General features: G+C 44.1%; 1 protein-coding gene across 3 annotated transcripts in view; it reads right to left on the bottom strand.

Annotated features, from left to right (window-relative positions):
- PREPL (prolyl endopeptidase like) overlaps positions 1–17,203 on the bottom strand; it is a 915,395-nt gene that overhangs the window by 683,055 nt on the left and 215,137 nt on the right. For 2 of the 3 annotated variants that reach the window (XM_069608452.1, XM_069608451.1), the window contains exon 4: positions 4,357–4,423. The exons of the other annotated variant lie outside the window; for it this stretch is intronic. In XM_069608452.1, coding sequence (XP_069464553.1) covers positions 4,357–4,423 — 67 coding nt within the window. The remainder of the gene's footprint in view (positions 1–4,356; positions 4,424–17,203) is intronic. 3 annotated transcript variants of the gene reach the window in all.

The following is a 17,203-nucleotide window of genomic DNA, read 5'->3' as shown; positions in this document are numbered from 1 at the left end:
TGGTGTGAACATCCCAGCAGAGAGAGGCCTAACCTTGCAGTGGAGCCAGGAGCCAAGAGACATAGAAGCTGATTGGGGCACTTTGGAGGAAAGAGAGGAGACCCTTGACTGACCCCCTTTGGTTGTCCCAGCGGTGTGCCCTGACACTCCCCGATGCCCAGTTCAGACCTCTCCTGTTAGTAGAAGTACCGCAAGCCATAGATTGTGCATGCTCTATATTTTCAAAGCATTGTTTTAATATTTCCCCATTGAAAACTCCCCCGTTTGCCTGTGTAGATCCTTAACATATTTATCAAAGTAAATCAATTAATTCCCCTATTTAATTCACGGGATTTGTACTGTTGGCATTCAAAACCAACAATCTTTTCCCAGTGTGTTGTGAGCCGGTATAGTCAAAGATTTGCCAAAAGAATGAATCCCGAAAAGCCCTGCTTCCATGTGACTTCCCATTGTGCAAGGTGCAAAACGAAATTGTCCAGGTGTTCCCATTGTGCTCTGAAAATGAATTTGCATTTTCTTTCTCACATTGCATCCGTCATCCCAACCCAAAACCGATGTTCCCATTCTGTCCTGAAATGTGGTGGTGGTGTTTGGTGTAACAAAAACAAATTTCCCATTTCCTTCTATGCTTTCCCATTGCAACTATGCTAGGTAATTTAAAACCGATGTTCCCATTCTGTTCTGACCATAATCTTAAAGCCCTGTGTTTTATTGTCAGGCGCAGCAAAATGAATGTTCCCCTTACCTTTCTTTCTGTCATATTGTTTCTGTGAATCATACCCCAAATCCGATTTTCACATTGTGTTCCCACTCCCTGCCACTGCCTTCTATTCAAAAGAGTCCAGCCTAGTGGATGTTTGGAGGGTGAGGGTTGCTGGGACAAAAGTATAACCCTGTTTGCATTCATTTTCAAACTGTTCTTTGCTTGTATTCGGGGGTGATGTAAAAGAAAACTATTATAACTGCATATTCTAGTGTCATCTCTGTGTTGGTACTTTAACAAAAATGGTATTTTGTTTTTTGTGTTGCCACAACATCTGTGGTTGATGTAATCTGTGTGTGATATTTGCCTAAATAAATCAATTAATAAACATCATATTAATACACACCGGCCTGGTTCCTAGTCCATTGTGGCACTGGGTATCTGTTGCGGTTGTGTGCGAGACAGGTTGGAGGCCTTGCCACAGTGAACCAAATAAAAACTCAGTGATTTATTGTGCACCACATTCATTGAGGGGAAGGAGATCCCTGACTTGCGTGTCACTGTATAATGAGGGATCCAGAAAAGATTTTAAAGTGGGAGTATTTTACTTCCTATTTTTTTAAGTTGGGAGTAAAATGATTTTCTAGGGGGGAAAGATGTGTCCAATTCACAATGGGAGTATTTTGTAAGTGAGTAAAAACTTTTAAACTGGAAAACAAATTTTGTAATAACAATTCCTTTGCACCTAGTTCTTCATACAAATTAAAAGATTCATTTTTGCTTGTTGCAATTACGCAGTAATAATGGCAGTTTCTTCCTGCGGTTCTACGTGCACTACTGATCCAAACATCTGTGTGGGTGAAAGCAGCACCACAAGCTCCAACGTGTCTGTTTCCCATTTTTTGTTGGGAGTATTTGTACTACCTATTTTTGTTTTGGGAACGTTTGCCTATTTTTAGGGAGTAAAAGTGGCCGATACACCCCTTATCTGCAGGGCTGGATGCACTGGAAAAACATGGCGTGTTTCATCGATATTCACTGGATTAAACTAATATTCACATCTATTACTGCTAGGGTTAGGACAGGGAAAGTGATATCTGAAAAATGGGACATGGAAAAGGGGACGAGGCAGGGCTGTCCCTTATGCCCAATTTTGTTTGCTATGGTTCTGCAACTGCTAGTTTGTATGCTGCGGGGTGGCATTAAGGTCACAGGGATAGTGATTGATAGGGTAACAAATGTCTCATTCTATGCAGATGACATGCTTATTTTTGTCTCGAATCTGGAGGTGAACGTTCAGTGTAAATCCTGCATTTTTCCCCAGACATCTATTATGCAGGTTTCTGCTCTCAGTTTGCCTTTTCTCACAATTAGGTGGGGAATGGATGAATTCCCTTACCTGGGTATCACAATCAGGCAGGATTTAGGGATAATTACAATGACAACGCCCTGAGGGGATTGAAAAATCTGCAGCTTTTTGGAATACATATCCTTATCATTGATGGGCAGAGTGGCTTTGACAAAAATGATTATCCCTCGCCTATTATGCTACTTTACCAATGTTATTCCACACATTTCAGAAATTGGACACCCCAATTAGCGGAATACCCTGGGTGAAGGGCTGTAGAAGGGTAGCGTTGACTACATTGCAGGGAATGTACCAGACAGGTGGCCTATAAGTACAGCACTTGGAAACTTACTATTTGACTGCCCAGTTACAATTTGTTGCACAATGGCTGGCATATGGGGAAACACTTGAAACTAGGCTTTTGGCTGCCTCTGTTCGTCCTAATAGACTTAAGGAAGTGCTTTGGCTACCAAACAAGGGTAGGAAATGGGAGGAAATAATAGAACTAGGGAACAATATTTGGGAATGGGCGAATAGATATGTTGACTGTACATCCGTATTCTCCCAATATCCCCTCAAACATGACCCTGGGCCATTTGGGTATACCTACAAGGAAACTGCTGGATAATTAGGAAATGAAGGGTCTACCTGCGTGGGGGATTTGTTTGTGGATGGCCACTTATTATCGTACTCTGACCTATGAAAGAAATGAGGTTTAGATAGGGGTCAGATTCTTTTCTATGCCGGTTTGATGAGTAAGGCTTGTAATATATGGATCTCATTGCCTGAGGATCCTCCACGTAGCCCACTAGTGACTGCGCATTACGATCAAGAGGATGGTGGCTGCCCTTTTTCCACAATTTATAAATTGTGTTTAAGGAATAAGGGTAAAAGACATGCTGAAAATTAAAAATGACTGGCAACAAGACTTGGATCCAATGTTTGAGGAGGATCAATGGCAAAAATGTGCTCTTATACAAATTCGATGTCTCGGAATGCACATTTGAAACCTATACAGTATAACGTGTTACATACACCATACTTGATACCATAACGTTACATAAAATGAACCAGACCGGGCCCACAAACTTTCTGAGATGTGGGGAGTCAGACTCTTCATTCCTTCATATCATATGGCACTGCCCATGGCTGCATCAGTTTTGGGATGCCGTAGTGGATAGGATTCATGACAAGAGGGCTGTGTGGATAGAACAGACACCCTTGGGGAGCCTATTGGGACAATTTCTTAGGCGTAAACTAAGGAAACAACTGAACAAAATGGTCCGCTTGGTCCACTTGGTGTTTGTTTTGGAAAAGAGAAATATATAGCTTTTTCTTAGTTTAACCCGGTTGGACCTGCTATATTGGGCTGGTCGAGAGACTTGCTGAAATGGGCGAGGGCAGAAAAAGCAGTTTTTAACCCGACTGGAACCTATGTACACTGATATAACTGTCAAACAGGTTAGAATGTCCGATATTATTAGACAATCTATTATATACCTCAGATGACAAACCACCATAAAGTTCTTATTATATCATTGTTAAATGGTAACGATATATCAAGACAGCTAGGGTGGTTTATCATGGTGTCTTGATAAACGTGTTTATGTTGCTGGGTCTGAGTACGCAGCATATATATGATTTAGTGGTCTATAAGGGTGTGAGGGGGTGGTTTTGGGGGATTAGTGTTGCATGTGAATCCCACAGGTTATTGCTTTTCATATTACTTTCTGTATCGCAATGCCCTATGGTTTGATTACCGTATTGTTGTAAATGTCGTTCTTTGAAAATGTTAATAAAACCATTTTAGAAAAAAAAATCAATTTGAGTCAAGTACATTTGAACTTTTCAACTCTATAGATATTAAGTCAATCAAATTGCCTCTTCTAAACGAAATTCAGTTGCCAAGTGAATAATTATTGATCTACAAAAATCTTAGCCTGATGAGGCCATCCAAGTTATTATTAATTGCTAGTGATATTTTCTCTGTTTCTATTTCACGGGTAAGACTTAAGTCTCAGCATCGTCCCATCTTACAAATGCATGACTCTCGCTGGGTCCATACAATAGTTGAAGCCCTGCAATACAAATCAAATGCATACAAATACAATAAAAATAAGATCTGCGAAATAAGCTAGTGACAATATTCTATTAGCATACAGGATCGCTTGCATTTTACCGGCAAGAAAAGAGAACATTTTGAATAATACAATAATGAAAGTCGAAGATAAACTGAAAAGTTAAATACATCCAATAGAAATATATTCAAACACAAATAAAAATGAAGCTGAACACAGGTGCATACCATCACTCTCTCTTGCACGAAATATCGACCCATCCTCTTCAAAATACGCAAAATCACCAATTCGAAGCTGTTTGAATTACAAGTAGAACAATTATAAACTTTACAAAATAACATTTTTGTGGTCAGAATCAATCTTTTTTTCGATACTTTAATGTTTTATGAATAGAAAATGCAGGACAGGGAAGGCAACATATGATGTGTTCAACTAGAACACAAAACCTTGTATTGTATTTAACAAATGTCTTCTAAACATGTAGGCATTCTGTGACCATCGGAACGACTTTGTACGATCATGGAACTACAGGGTGAGTCATAAAATCCTTTTTATTTACATTGGTGGGGCACCTTATTCTTCATAATACATTGCTGACACCTTCTTCAATGGCAAAGTTCTACCATTATTGTTTCGCTGGTTTGCATTTTTTCCATCTACTTTAAGTGTTTTTAATATCCTTTTGTGTGCTCTTTATCTGGCACTTTTCTTTTGCAATTCTGGATTTCTTTGCACTGCATTTTTCGTTCCCCTCCATTTTTCTAAACTCCTACATACTTTCTCCATTTAACTACTCTGCATTTCGCACATCTCCACTTTTCTTATATCTATTTTTTGATTCTTTAATAATAACCAGCCAGAAAGTCGTAAATAATGTGGACTTCTAATGAAGTACAAACAATAACTAATTTTACACTTTGTTCATTTTATTTAGCATCCATTGCGCCTTATGCCATAATGTTATATGATATGGCATTTGTAACACGCCTATGCACAAGTGTTTCAAGGCGCAATGAGGCAAGGAAGGGGGAACAGAGGGAGGACAGAGACAACGTTCTTACTAGGCAAAGTGACGTTGAGATTGCGTAAGGGGAGGGGAGAGCTGGGAAAAAAGGGGAAAGAGGAGGGGGAGGGTGCAGTGCTGTACATGGGATCAAAACAAGAACAAGAAGTGCGGCCGGCAGGTGCAAGGGTAAGTGCAGACAGCAGGTATTGAAATGTGCAGGTATGGGGACTGTAGGGTTACAGATACAGACCAAAGTGTGCAAGGGTTGCCGGGAGGCAGTGCGGGTGTGCAACTGGGCAGGCAGGGACCAGGGCCTGCAATCAGAGGGTATCCAGGTGACCAGTGCAGTATCAGACAGGAAATCAACACTTTAAAAATATTAAGGAGATGGTACAAAATAATGATATGATGACAATCCAATAGGAAACAATAGAAAGAAACAGAGAAAAAGAATAACAAACAGAAGGAAATTGAATTGGTGGTCCAGAAAAATGGTGCAAGTTAAGGTCAAGCAACATTCTGAAAGCTTCTAGCCCACTTGTACGAGAAGAAGCAGAGCCTGGGCGTTAGATGAGATGCTGCCAAGGAAGATTGGCAGGGTACGGAAAGTGTATGGCCAACTACTCACATTATGATCACAGCCCCTAGTCTCGTTAGGTTAGACTGTCCCAATCCTGGAGGTTTCTACTTTCAGCTTCATCTGCCCCTATTCCATGGCTTACACTGTCAATCTCACAATCAGACTTTCCCCCAAATCCCAGTATCTCCTTTTCTAAGTGCCTTTTACCTGTGCATTCTTGGTCCACTGATATCCTCTCTCGATCACCAGCGACCACTCAGAACCTTGACCTTCCTCTCCTTCACCTGATTGGGCCCAAGTAGCTCCCCTCCCCAGATATCTCATTAGTAACCCGGCGAGAGCGAAGCAGAATGCAACAAGCATTCTGATTGGTTCTCACCAGGTCCCTACCCGGCCGGGAATCCCTCCGTCGGGATTCCACTGCCTTTGTCCCCGGCGGGGGGCGTGGCAGCCCCTCAGCAAATGAGGAGGCTCGAAGCGGGTCCATCCCTGCTCTGAGCCTCCCCGCGGCTGAGAGGCTGCCTTTGCCCCCCGCCGGGGACTCGAGTAAGTCTTTTTTTTTTATTTAAATCCCTTCCCTCCATCCCACCGGCACCCCCCAACTTACCTTCTTGGTACTACGTCCCCTGCTGGGGATGCAGGTACGTTTATTAAAATGTTTTTTTTTTCTCCCCGCCCTCCCAACCCCACTTACCTTCTTTTTTATCCTTTTTCGGGAGCGGACACGCTGGGAACACTTGTGTCCCGATGGCCGCCGTGGAAAGGGAAAACGGTGGCCATTTTCTTTTTTTTTCTCCCGAAACGCTGCAGCGTTTCGGGACAAAAAAAAAACTTTTAGTGCCCCGGTCACGCAATTTTTGCGGCCGGGGTACCAATAGCAATAGAACCCTCGCGTCGGGGGCATTACCGTCCCAGGTAATGCCCCAGGGCCATTGGTAAGGCCCTCACTTCGCTCGGGTCTTTACCTATGGGCCCCAGGGCATTACCTGGGACGGTAATGACCCCGACGCAAGGGTTCTATTGCTTAATTAGATCACTTTCACCACTTTGGGCAGAACGGTCTCCTCTTACCAGATCTCACCTTCTGACACCTTTTCCTGTTTGGGGTCAACCATCCCAACGCTTCAGATTTCTCCCACTACCACCTACTTCAATCCTCTGGATACAACTGTCTCCCAGATCATTGTTAGTATTGTTGGCCACCATTCCCTCCCTCCTTGCCAGCAGTTCCAGTTCTACTGGCTCCTCAGTTTCATCTTCTTCTGGACCTCTGTTCATGAGCTCTGCTCCTAGTCTTGGTTCTCCTCTTCTCTCCTTGAGCCTTCTCTCAAACAGCTCATGGCATCTGTCTCTGGTCTCCATCTCGAGCTCCTACACCAACCACCTCTAATCTGAAACTGAGCCCTTGGGTTTTTATAGGGCTTCAGCCCCCACCACCCAGCCTCTCTAAGTTGGCTCAGGTGTGTAAGCCAGGATGGGTGATTGGCTGTCCAGCTCTGCACCATGAGATGGCTTACAGTCCTGATGTGGGATTGGAGATTGATTGTTCCCACCTCTCCGGTGGTTCTCGCTGCCTGCTGTGTCTTGTCCTTGCCTTTTAGCCTCTCTCTGGGGAAAGGGAACTCAAGTGTGTTACTTCAGGAAGCTGGTGTAGGGATTGGCAGGCCCCCCGCATCTTGAAGGGTGGTTTCCTGTTCTGATGTGGAACCTGGGGATGGCTAGTCCCTTGGTCCTCTCTGGGGTTGGTCACACCCTAACTCTGCTCCCTGTATGGACACCCAAGTCTTTTGCTAACAGTATGAAAGTGGAGGCCTTAAATGATGGATGTATGGTTGACTGTCTAGTTTCCCTTCCTGATTCAGATCCCCCTCTTTCCTTCAGTTTATTTAGATGGGGAACCTAGCATACAGGTTTTGCTCAAATGCTATTCTTGATTCCATTCTATCACAGATCACACCATGGCAACACTTACTAATTTCCCGTGCCATATCAATGAAAGAAACTATAGACTTCTATCTAGACTACCTACTTACAACCAGCCTTTATGCAATGATAATCATAGTAAACCTACTCTAACCACCACGATGAATTCCTCAATTGGGAACTCAGTTGCAAATAAAATCTTAAACAACCAGAATCAGAAACCAAAAAAGTCTAAACCTAGTGCCACTTGTGGGATACTTGTAGAATTCCCATCCATAACCAAGCTGCGCTTCTGCAGTCAACAGCAAAATGGCTGTACTGGCTCCTTGGAGCATCATTGCATCAAAACTGCGTTTTTGCAGCGAAAAAAAGGAGGGCTGCACCATCTTGCCAAAAACCTATTGGGCTAGTTGGAACAGGGGGCACACCGAGAAAGGTGCCAGTGTGTTCTTGGGTGCACCCAAAAGAAGCAAATCAAAGCAGCGCTGCTCTACTGTTTGCCAAAAGTTCCCATTGAAAAAGGAATATTTTAGACTGAAAAGGATGCTGCCCTGATGCTATTTTCATCTATTCCACATCATATTGCTTTTATCCATAAGGCCCTGCCATGCCCATCCATACCCACATTGTGCTTCAGCAGAAGAATGCATGATGCTTGCATGACAGGCTGTGCCTGCCAAATCTGAAAAATCAAAAGAAACTTCACTTTCAGCTGCAGAAAACGCTTGACATTTGAGTCACAAAATGTCATAAATATCAAGGCTTCAAAGAAATCCTAGTTCTCTAGGCCTATGTCAATTTCAGTGCATCTGTGTTTCAAGCAAATTGCTCTATAAAAGGAACTGACTATGGCTGCAAAACAATATTGGGAAGTCAGATGGAAGAACCGAATTTAAAAGGGAAGTCCTAGCAGCTTTTTCCACGTGTCAAAATGGGCTTTTGCAAACCAAAAGAAAAATGCCTGTTTTAAAAGTACGATGTTGAATAAAAATGTATCCTTGCCTAGCAATGTGAAGGAGGTTTTGCTGGGGAACTTGTATGGGATGTTTTATTCAACAGGCTTGTTTTTGATTCAGAACAAAATAACAGAAAATAAAAGAATTAAAATGTATTGGCTGGATTTTGCAAGCTCAGAACAGGTCTTTCTGCTGGCTAAACTGAGGCCTTCCCCCCCCAAAGAAAGGAGCTACCATAAACTTCTAGGACACACGCATGCTAATTGCCACCTTGAAAACTTTGAATGGACCAAGAGCACTAAAACATCCCCTGCCAAATAGACTTTTGTCTGTGCTCCAGGCTGAAACAATACAACTGGGACACTTAAGTGCGACCTGGGAAGTGACACCAATTATTCACTCAAACCAAGGAGTTTCAAAGAAAATCTCCATGACAGCCCTGTGGAAGGTGACCTTTGGGGATAGCCTGGAAAGACATGACCATATTTGGAGGACAAAGGCAGCTCCATCTGGCTCAAGATACTATTTGATGAATAAACATTTAAGACTGTTAATTCTGTAACCGGACAGCTCAGAAATGTAAAAGTTGTACAGTTTAAATGTAATTTCCATGGCTTTCAAATAAGATATCTTGGCTGCCAATAGCATGTATGGGACACAAACGCCAGAAAATGTGAATCATGGGGAAAGGACATATGATGGAACGTTAAAAATTAACAGAGATATGCCCTATGATAATAAGTACACAAACCTAAAGTTATAGAATTTTAAGTAATATATTTCTCACTAAAAAGTGTGATAAACTGGTAGAAGGGCGAAACAAAGTCTGATAGACTGTAGAGTTGGACTGTCATACTCGCCCTGGAATATGTAATCTGCCTAGGTAATTTGTAAAGATGCCAAAATTGCGTAAATGTGTGATATATGTGAAGAATGATTTTAGCTAAAATAACTGGGATTATTCTATGCATAGTAAACCCACATCTTAAAGCTGATGTCAGGTTTCTAAAAGTCCAATCAATTGACAAGAAGGCGGTAACAATCACCCCTGACCAATCCAGTTGTTTAGGAGTGTACTCGGCCTAAGCCTCCCCTACCATATAATTCTATGATGTCGCCACGCTTTATATAAAGGGTGGCTGACAGAACTCTGGACAGACTCTCTCCTGAATTTCCAGAGCCTGCATTCCTGATCTTCTACATTCATCTTACCAGATTCCACTGCAAGGCCAAAGCATAGCTGACCCTACTCCAGCAAGGCCAAAGCATAGCTGACCCTAGCTCAGCAAGGCCTTGATCTAAAAAAAAAACACTAACAAAGGGGAAAAGTGGTGGTACCTGTGTGGGGAGCATCCTGTGACCAGCTTCTTGACGCTAGCTGCATGCCCGCTGCACCTCTCTCATCCAGCTGTACTGCGATCCAGTGACCGGAATTTCCCAGCTGTTTGTTACCTGGTGACCCGAGCTGCGCAGTGACCAGAGCCCGGTTGACTGTTCCAAAATCCCAAATTTAAGCGTGGACAGTGAGTATTCTCCCCATCCCTTAGAAACACATAGCCTATCCCTTATTGACCCATTGTCTTTATTCCACTCTCTAAGCAATCCTATCCATGCCTTGGTAATTTGTCCTACTGTCAGAATTCTTGTGCATCTTGTCTGTGATTTCCTAGTGTTAGCGCCATTCCTTCTTTGACCCCATCTTGTAACTCCTTAGCGATATTTGCAATAATTGAAATTAATTCCCATATAGATCTGAACGTGGGGTGAAAGGGTTAAGTTGCAAATTAACCCGGCATCCTACTGTGTCTTTCTTTAACAATATAGTCCTAATCTTCTTTTTTTTTTTTTAATCTGTTTTGGTTCAAAAAAATAAACCTTTACAAATATTATTTACTTCAAAGACCAAGGAAAGAAAGAAGAAAAACATAACTTACATGATTACAGACAATAACATAAAACCAATTCTAGCTAAGTACAGATTTCAGGTCAAACGGAATAAATAAGATTCCCTTTACAAAACGGAAAACAATAACAACAACACTTAACACATTGTTATGCTTGAGCTAAAACATGGCGCTGATGTGCAATGCATTATGGGGGCACTCAGAGCTATAATGGATATTTATTGCATGCCTCAGTGAAAACCGCCCTTGCTTTGCTAAAAGACATGCTTTCAATGTTATTTTATTCCATGCCTCAGTGAAAACTGCACTTGCTTTGCTAAAAGACATGCTTTTAATGTTATCCGTTGCTGAGCCTGGTATGCAGACTTCAGTCAAGGACATTGTGCTGGGAAAGCTGGTTTTTGTATGTCTTGCTATGAGTTATGGGATTGTTTTCTGTGGTGTTTTAGAAGAGGGAAGCTTTGCTCCTTGGGGGTTACTGTCGGTTGATCCGGCCGGCAACCGACGGTTACTCAGCAATGCGCAAGTGCTAATGCCAGAAGGTTCGAGAAATTGCCACCCCTTTTTGAGGAGGGCATGTATATATGGGAAGCTCTGGAAAGGTCAGGTGGAAAAAACACAAAGACCTCAGTCGGAGGGGGGTCGCCTTGTTCCGACCTTCCTGTGGGCTGTTGTGCTCTCTGCCTGGCTGTTACCGTGGTCTTCCAGCCGCTTCTGGCGAGATGAGGGATTCAGTTACGCCCACAGTGATGTAGCTTCTTTTGAATTCTCTATCTTTTCTGTGATTTATTTCTGTTTCATCACTTGTTGCCTCTTAGCTATGAATAAATAGCCGTTTACTGCTCATTATTTTGCTAACTGCGTATCTGGTTGTGAGTTATTGCTCCGTCTACCTGCGTTCAAAGTGTTTTCTTTGCTCTGCAAATGTACTGGTGATAAATAATTGTCCGTGCACTGTAGGCGAGCAATACATTCTGGCGCTGTAAGCAGGATAATTGTGATGAATTGTTTCCAAATATTAAAGAATCTGTTTGAACGCATATAGGCTTTGCTTTCATTGCAAACAAAAGTTTGTTTTCATTTGGCAGTGAGTGTTGGACTGTGTTAATTTTTTTTGTGTTTGTGCGTGGCTGTGCGAGTGATTGCAGTGTGGAAAGAAAACAAAATGTAAAGAGGTTTTGCAAATTACTGTAATGATGAATAGTTTGTTCAGGAAAAAGGGTGTTCCTGCTGGCGGTGAACCAGAGGTTATGATTCCAGGCTGGGCTAAAAGCCCATATGATAAATTAGCCCAGGTGTGGGCGTGCGGAGCGGGTCTGAGCGAAACATGGGACTCTAGTTTGGGAGAAGCTGATCCGTCAGAAGTAATGCTTTGTTTACAGCAGATTTCAGTAGAAAGGGGACGGGAATGCATTGCATTGGGCAGGCGGGGGTGGGTCCTCCTGCATGCCTATAGAAAAATGCATCAAAAAACTGTGGAAATGACAGCATATTTTACAATTGGAAAAAGAGTTAGCTGCCAAGCAGCAAATTTGATGCAGGAAATTCAGGTGAAACTTTTTAAAGACAAAGCTGATAAGAATCAAGCTGTGGCAGAGCAGGCCGCGGTTAGGGTAGCTCGCTATAAGTATAGAAAGAGGCGAGGGAGGGTCAACCAAAGGAAAGTGGCAACTGTAATCGCTACTGCAGGTGTGGATTGGGACCCTGATAAGTGGGATGGAGACATTTTTAACTCAACAAGCCCAGAGAGTAGCTTGGCATATGAGTCTGATTCTAAGGCAGAACTGAAGCAAAAGACAGTGGCAGTAAAGCCGGTTATGAGACGGTGTGCCGGACCCCACCCGCAGAATCCTGCAGGCGGGGTTGTGGATTTAACCACGCTGGAAGATTACACCCAGCAGGAGGTTGGGGAAATCATTACTCGTTTGAGGCAAAAGTCAGGGGAACCTTTACTGACATGGATGGTGAAATTGCTAGAAGGGGGTGCCGCAGGGTTGTTGGTAGATTCCACAGACTCACCACGCTTTTTGCCTTTGTCAACTGACACCAATGTACAGGAGGTATTAAGGGCAGGGCTGCCCCCTGATGACAATGGGCAAGATTCACAGGTGTCTTTGCTGCACCCAGCAGCCCAGGCATGTAACTGTAAATACCCCATTACCACAGATTGGCCTAGCGAGGAAAAGAAGTGGTACACTTTGAAAGAGGCGATTCAAAAGGTCAGAGAGCATGCTATGAATGAGGCAATTCATGCAGATGCTCCAGGACACATGGGGGCCGTGCCGCTTTCAGTTTCAGCCAAGAATATGGTGATCAGAACTGCACCGCCCGCATACAAAAGTGTCATTATGGCTTTGCTCGTAGGTATGACGGGCAAACCCACTGATGAAGTAGTGGATGCCATCCGGCAATTGGCAGACTTAGGGGAGTGGGACAAGAGTGATGACAAGCCCCGAGAGAGAGAGGGGCATAGTGAGGGAAGAACTCAAGGCAGAAGGCAAGATAGTAGAGACTCCCAAGTGTCCAGAAAGGACATGTTTCTGGCTTTGTTAAAAGATGGTGTGCCACGAGAAGAAATTGATGGCATTAAAAACAGGGTAATGTATGAACTATACAAAAAGAGAGGGCTTGCAGCCAAAGAGCGCTATAAATAGGTTAAGAAACAGGTAGTGACTAAGCCACAGAGGGACACCCCACCTTCCGCCCCTCCTGAGGAAGAACAGGAAGAAGGGCCTATGGGGACACCTTCCCTGTACCAGCCAACATATATGATTTGAGGAAGCAATGTTAGAGGTAGAGTCAGGTTACACTCATTCATAATTTGACTAGGGTTATGGCCAAGCCCCGGCAGCGTCCGCTTGCATAAAAGTTGATGTGTGGCCCCACATTAATGTCAAGATTTTTTGGGGGCCGGGAAATACACAAGGGGTGCGAGCATTGATAGACACCGTGGTCGAGGCCTCTCTGATTCATGGAAATCCAACACGATTCAGAGGCAGACACTTTACCATTACCGGGATAGGGGGGAAGGAGACCCCCGCAGTACAAACAGAAGTGGATATGAAAATAGGCAATTTGACTAGGAAGAAATACCAAGTGTTGATTGTCCCGATACCCGAGTATATAATTGGCTTTGACATTCTAGAAGGATTGACCTTGGGACTTGGAGGTAAAACGTATCAGTTTGGGGTAAGTGCATTGAAGATGCCCCCAGTGCAGGTGCCTCTGGCAATGAAGCAATACCGCATTCCCGGGGGGCACAAGCACATTTCAGACACCATCAAACCATCAAAGAGTACGTAGAGGCGGGTGTGTTACGCCCTATTACTACCGCGTGGAACAACCCACTCTGGCCTGTCAAAAAAGGGGACGGGTCTTGGAGGATGACATTGGATTACCGCAAATTAAACAAACGCACTCCTCCCTTGGTGCCCGCAGTCCCAGATGCCATTACCTTGTTTGAGAATGTCCAAAATTTGAGGGGACCTGGTATGCAGTGGTAGATTTAGGCAATTCATTTTTCTCTGTGCCAATTGCTGAAGAGTGCCAAGAAGAGTTGGCATTTTCCTGGAGCGGGCGTCAGTACACCTTCACAAGGTTACCTATGGGGTACATACATAGCCCGACTATTTGTCACCGGCTGGTGGCAGAGCACTTAGACAAGATACTGTGTAAACCTGACATACAAATCTCTCATTATATTGATGATATTTTGATTCCGGGTAACGATGAGCGCAGTGTGCAAAACCAGTTAGAAGTCGTATGGAAGGATTGAAGAAGGAAGGGTGGGAGATTAACCCGAACAAAATCCAAGGGCCAGCTGAGACAGTGATATTCCTAGGGATTCAGTGGCATAATGGGCATCGCGAGATGGTGCCAAAGGCCCGACAGAAAATTCTTGAGTTCACCACTCCATTGAACAAAAAGAAAGCTCAGCAGTTCATAGGGCTGTTTGGGTTTTGGAGACAGCACATCCCCCATTTAGGGCAGATACTGGCTCCCCTCTACAAAGTGAGCCGAAAGAAATATGAGTTTCAGTGGGGGGAGGAGCAGCAAAAAGCATTTGATTTGGTGAAAGGTACTGTGCAGCAGGTGCTCGATCTATGGCCATTGAAGGAAAGCGAAGTGGAATTGAATGCGTCTGTGCAAGACAATTACGCCACCTGCAGTGTGTGGCAGAAACAGGACAGGAAACTTGTGCCATTGGGGTTTTGGAGTCGTAAGTTGCCCGATGCTGGTAACTCATACACTCCGTTCGAGAAGCAGTTGCTGGCATGTTATTGGGCCCTGGTCGATACTGAGCAAATGACCGTGGGACATGGTGTGTTGATGAGGCCTGAAATCCCAATTATGCAATGGGTGCTGAGCTCTCCTAAAATACTTAGAATAGGGCATGCTCAAGAAGCCAGCATAATCAAATGGAAATTGTACATTCAAGACAGAGCTAAATCAGGGAAGGGTGGGATTGCCAAATTACATGAGCAAGTGGCCAACATACCACCCTCAGATTACATACCAGAGGAAGTGTCTGAAAAACGCAAATCTCCCGTGAAATGGGGAGTACCTTATGGCGATCTGACCTTAGAGCAGACAGAACATGCCTGGTTTACAGATGGCTCGGCCCGATATGTGGGAACCGAGCCATACTGGAAAGCGGCGTCCTACAATCCCAAGACAAAAAAGATTGACAACATCAGGGAAAGGGAAGAGCAGTCAGTTTGCAGAACTTTACGCAGTTTACCAAGCACTGAAACCACAGACCCCTGGTCAATGTCATTTGTGCACAGATTAATGGTCAGTGGCAAATGGATTGGCGGTGTGGCTGCCAACCTGGCAAAAGAATGGGTGGATGATTCATTCAAAAGAGTTGTGGGGAAAAGACCTGTGGCAAGATATTGCTGAGATGTTATCACAAAGTGAAGTCACTGTGTATCATGTGGATGCACACTGTGCTGCAGATTCATTAGAACGTTGGTTTAACTCTGTTGCAGATGAACACACCAAGATTTCATCTGTGGATGCGGAGGCTCAGGAAGACTATTTGGAGGGTTTGGCCAAGTGGGCTCACCAGAAATGTGGGCACCTTGGAGAAAAGGCTACTACCAGGTGGGCACAGGCTCGAGGAATCCGTATTCCTTTAGAGGCAGTGAAAACAATAATTTTGCAATGTCCAGTGTGCCAACACCAACAGCACAGGCCTAACCCTCAGATTGTCCAGGGTACGTTGCGAAGAGGAAAATTACTAAGTCAAATTTGGCAGATTGATTACATCGTCCACTGCCAATCAGTAAAGGCTGTCAGTATGCATGCACTATTGTGAGTACATCCTCTGGATACATGATGGTTTTACCGTGCAAACGTGCCACACAACTGAACACCATTAAGTTGTTGGATCAAATCACGTTACATTACGGGGTGCCTTTGCAGATTCAAAGTGACAATGGGTCACACTTCAAAGGCAAATTAATCCAGGACTACTGTCAGGAAAAGAGTATTGAATGGCTCTACCACGTGCCCTATTGCCCTGCAGCTTCAGGATTAATTGAACGGATGAATGGTTTGTTGAAAGAATAGTTGCACAAATATGGAGATGGCAGTTTAGCAGGCTGGCGTGATCGTGTGTTTGATGCGGTGCAAGTGTTAAACAATAGGCCTGTGAATAATCATGAAACTCCTTTGATGCGGCTAATGACTCCTGCTTTACAGATACAACCCAACTCAGTTAGAGAAACCCTCTTGTACTGGGAAATGAACCCGGGTTCTTTAGCTCCCTATCGGGTGACTCCAAGGTAGACTTGCATTCTCATGAGGAAATCAGATTAGACCCAAGAGGGATTGTTGTGATTGGAACAGGGATTGGGGTACACATTCCTCCAGAGCATATGGGATCGATTGCCCCTAGATCTGGCCTAGCATTGAAGGGAGTTCAAGTGCTGGGAGGGGTCATTGATGCCGATTATCAAGGCGAGATCAAAGTCACCTTGATGAATAGAGGGGACCAATTGTTACCGATCCATAAGGGCGACCGAGTGGCCCAGTTGATTATTGTTCCTGTTAAGTTGCCCATGATTAAAAAGGGGGAGCCTCCCACAGTGTTAACTACCCGTGGGGATCGTGGTTTTGGCACTTCAGACCGTATGGTACCGGGTGCGAAGGTGTGGGTTGAAAGACCAAGTGGCCCACCAGTGCCCGCAGATGTTATTGCATCAGGCAAAGACCAGGTAGTCTTAGTGATGGAGCCCGTTAGAAAGAAATGGCAGAATGTGCCTGCAGACAATTGTTACCTAATGGAGTGATTTTCAACACTGATATCTCTTTTCTGGGTTTGCCTTGTAGATCCTGTGTCTGGCTGGTGTAATTGTGGGACTAAATGGACTCCGTTTGGGAGAGTAAAACGGCATGCTGCTTCCCACGAAACATGTTGCATCTGTGCCAGCGATCCAGGGGAGACTGATGACGATGAGCAATGATGTCCGAAAGCAGCCCTATGCCGATGCCGAAAAGCCAGCCAGACCGAAGAAATGGATTTGTGGAATGCAAACGCAAACAAAGTTGATGCCAGCTATACAACAAATGTCTTTAGGCCGGCGAAAATATTCCACGATTATTGCTCAAACTGAGAATATGTGGACATATTTGGCACAGCAAGTACTCAACATTACGCACTTTTGCCTTACTGACGTGCAACATGCTTTGCTGACTACA

Source organism: Ambystoma mexicanum, chromosome 4q, assembly GCF_040938575.1.
Source record: "Ambystoma mexicanum isolate Mex_15411 chromosome 4q, UKY_AmexF1_1, whole genome shotgun sequence".
Lineage (NCBI taxonomy): Eukaryota > Metazoa > Chordata > Amphibia > Caudata > Ambystomatidae > Ambystoma > Ambystoma mexicanum.
This window is presented reverse-complemented; position numbering and strand designations above follow the sequence as displayed.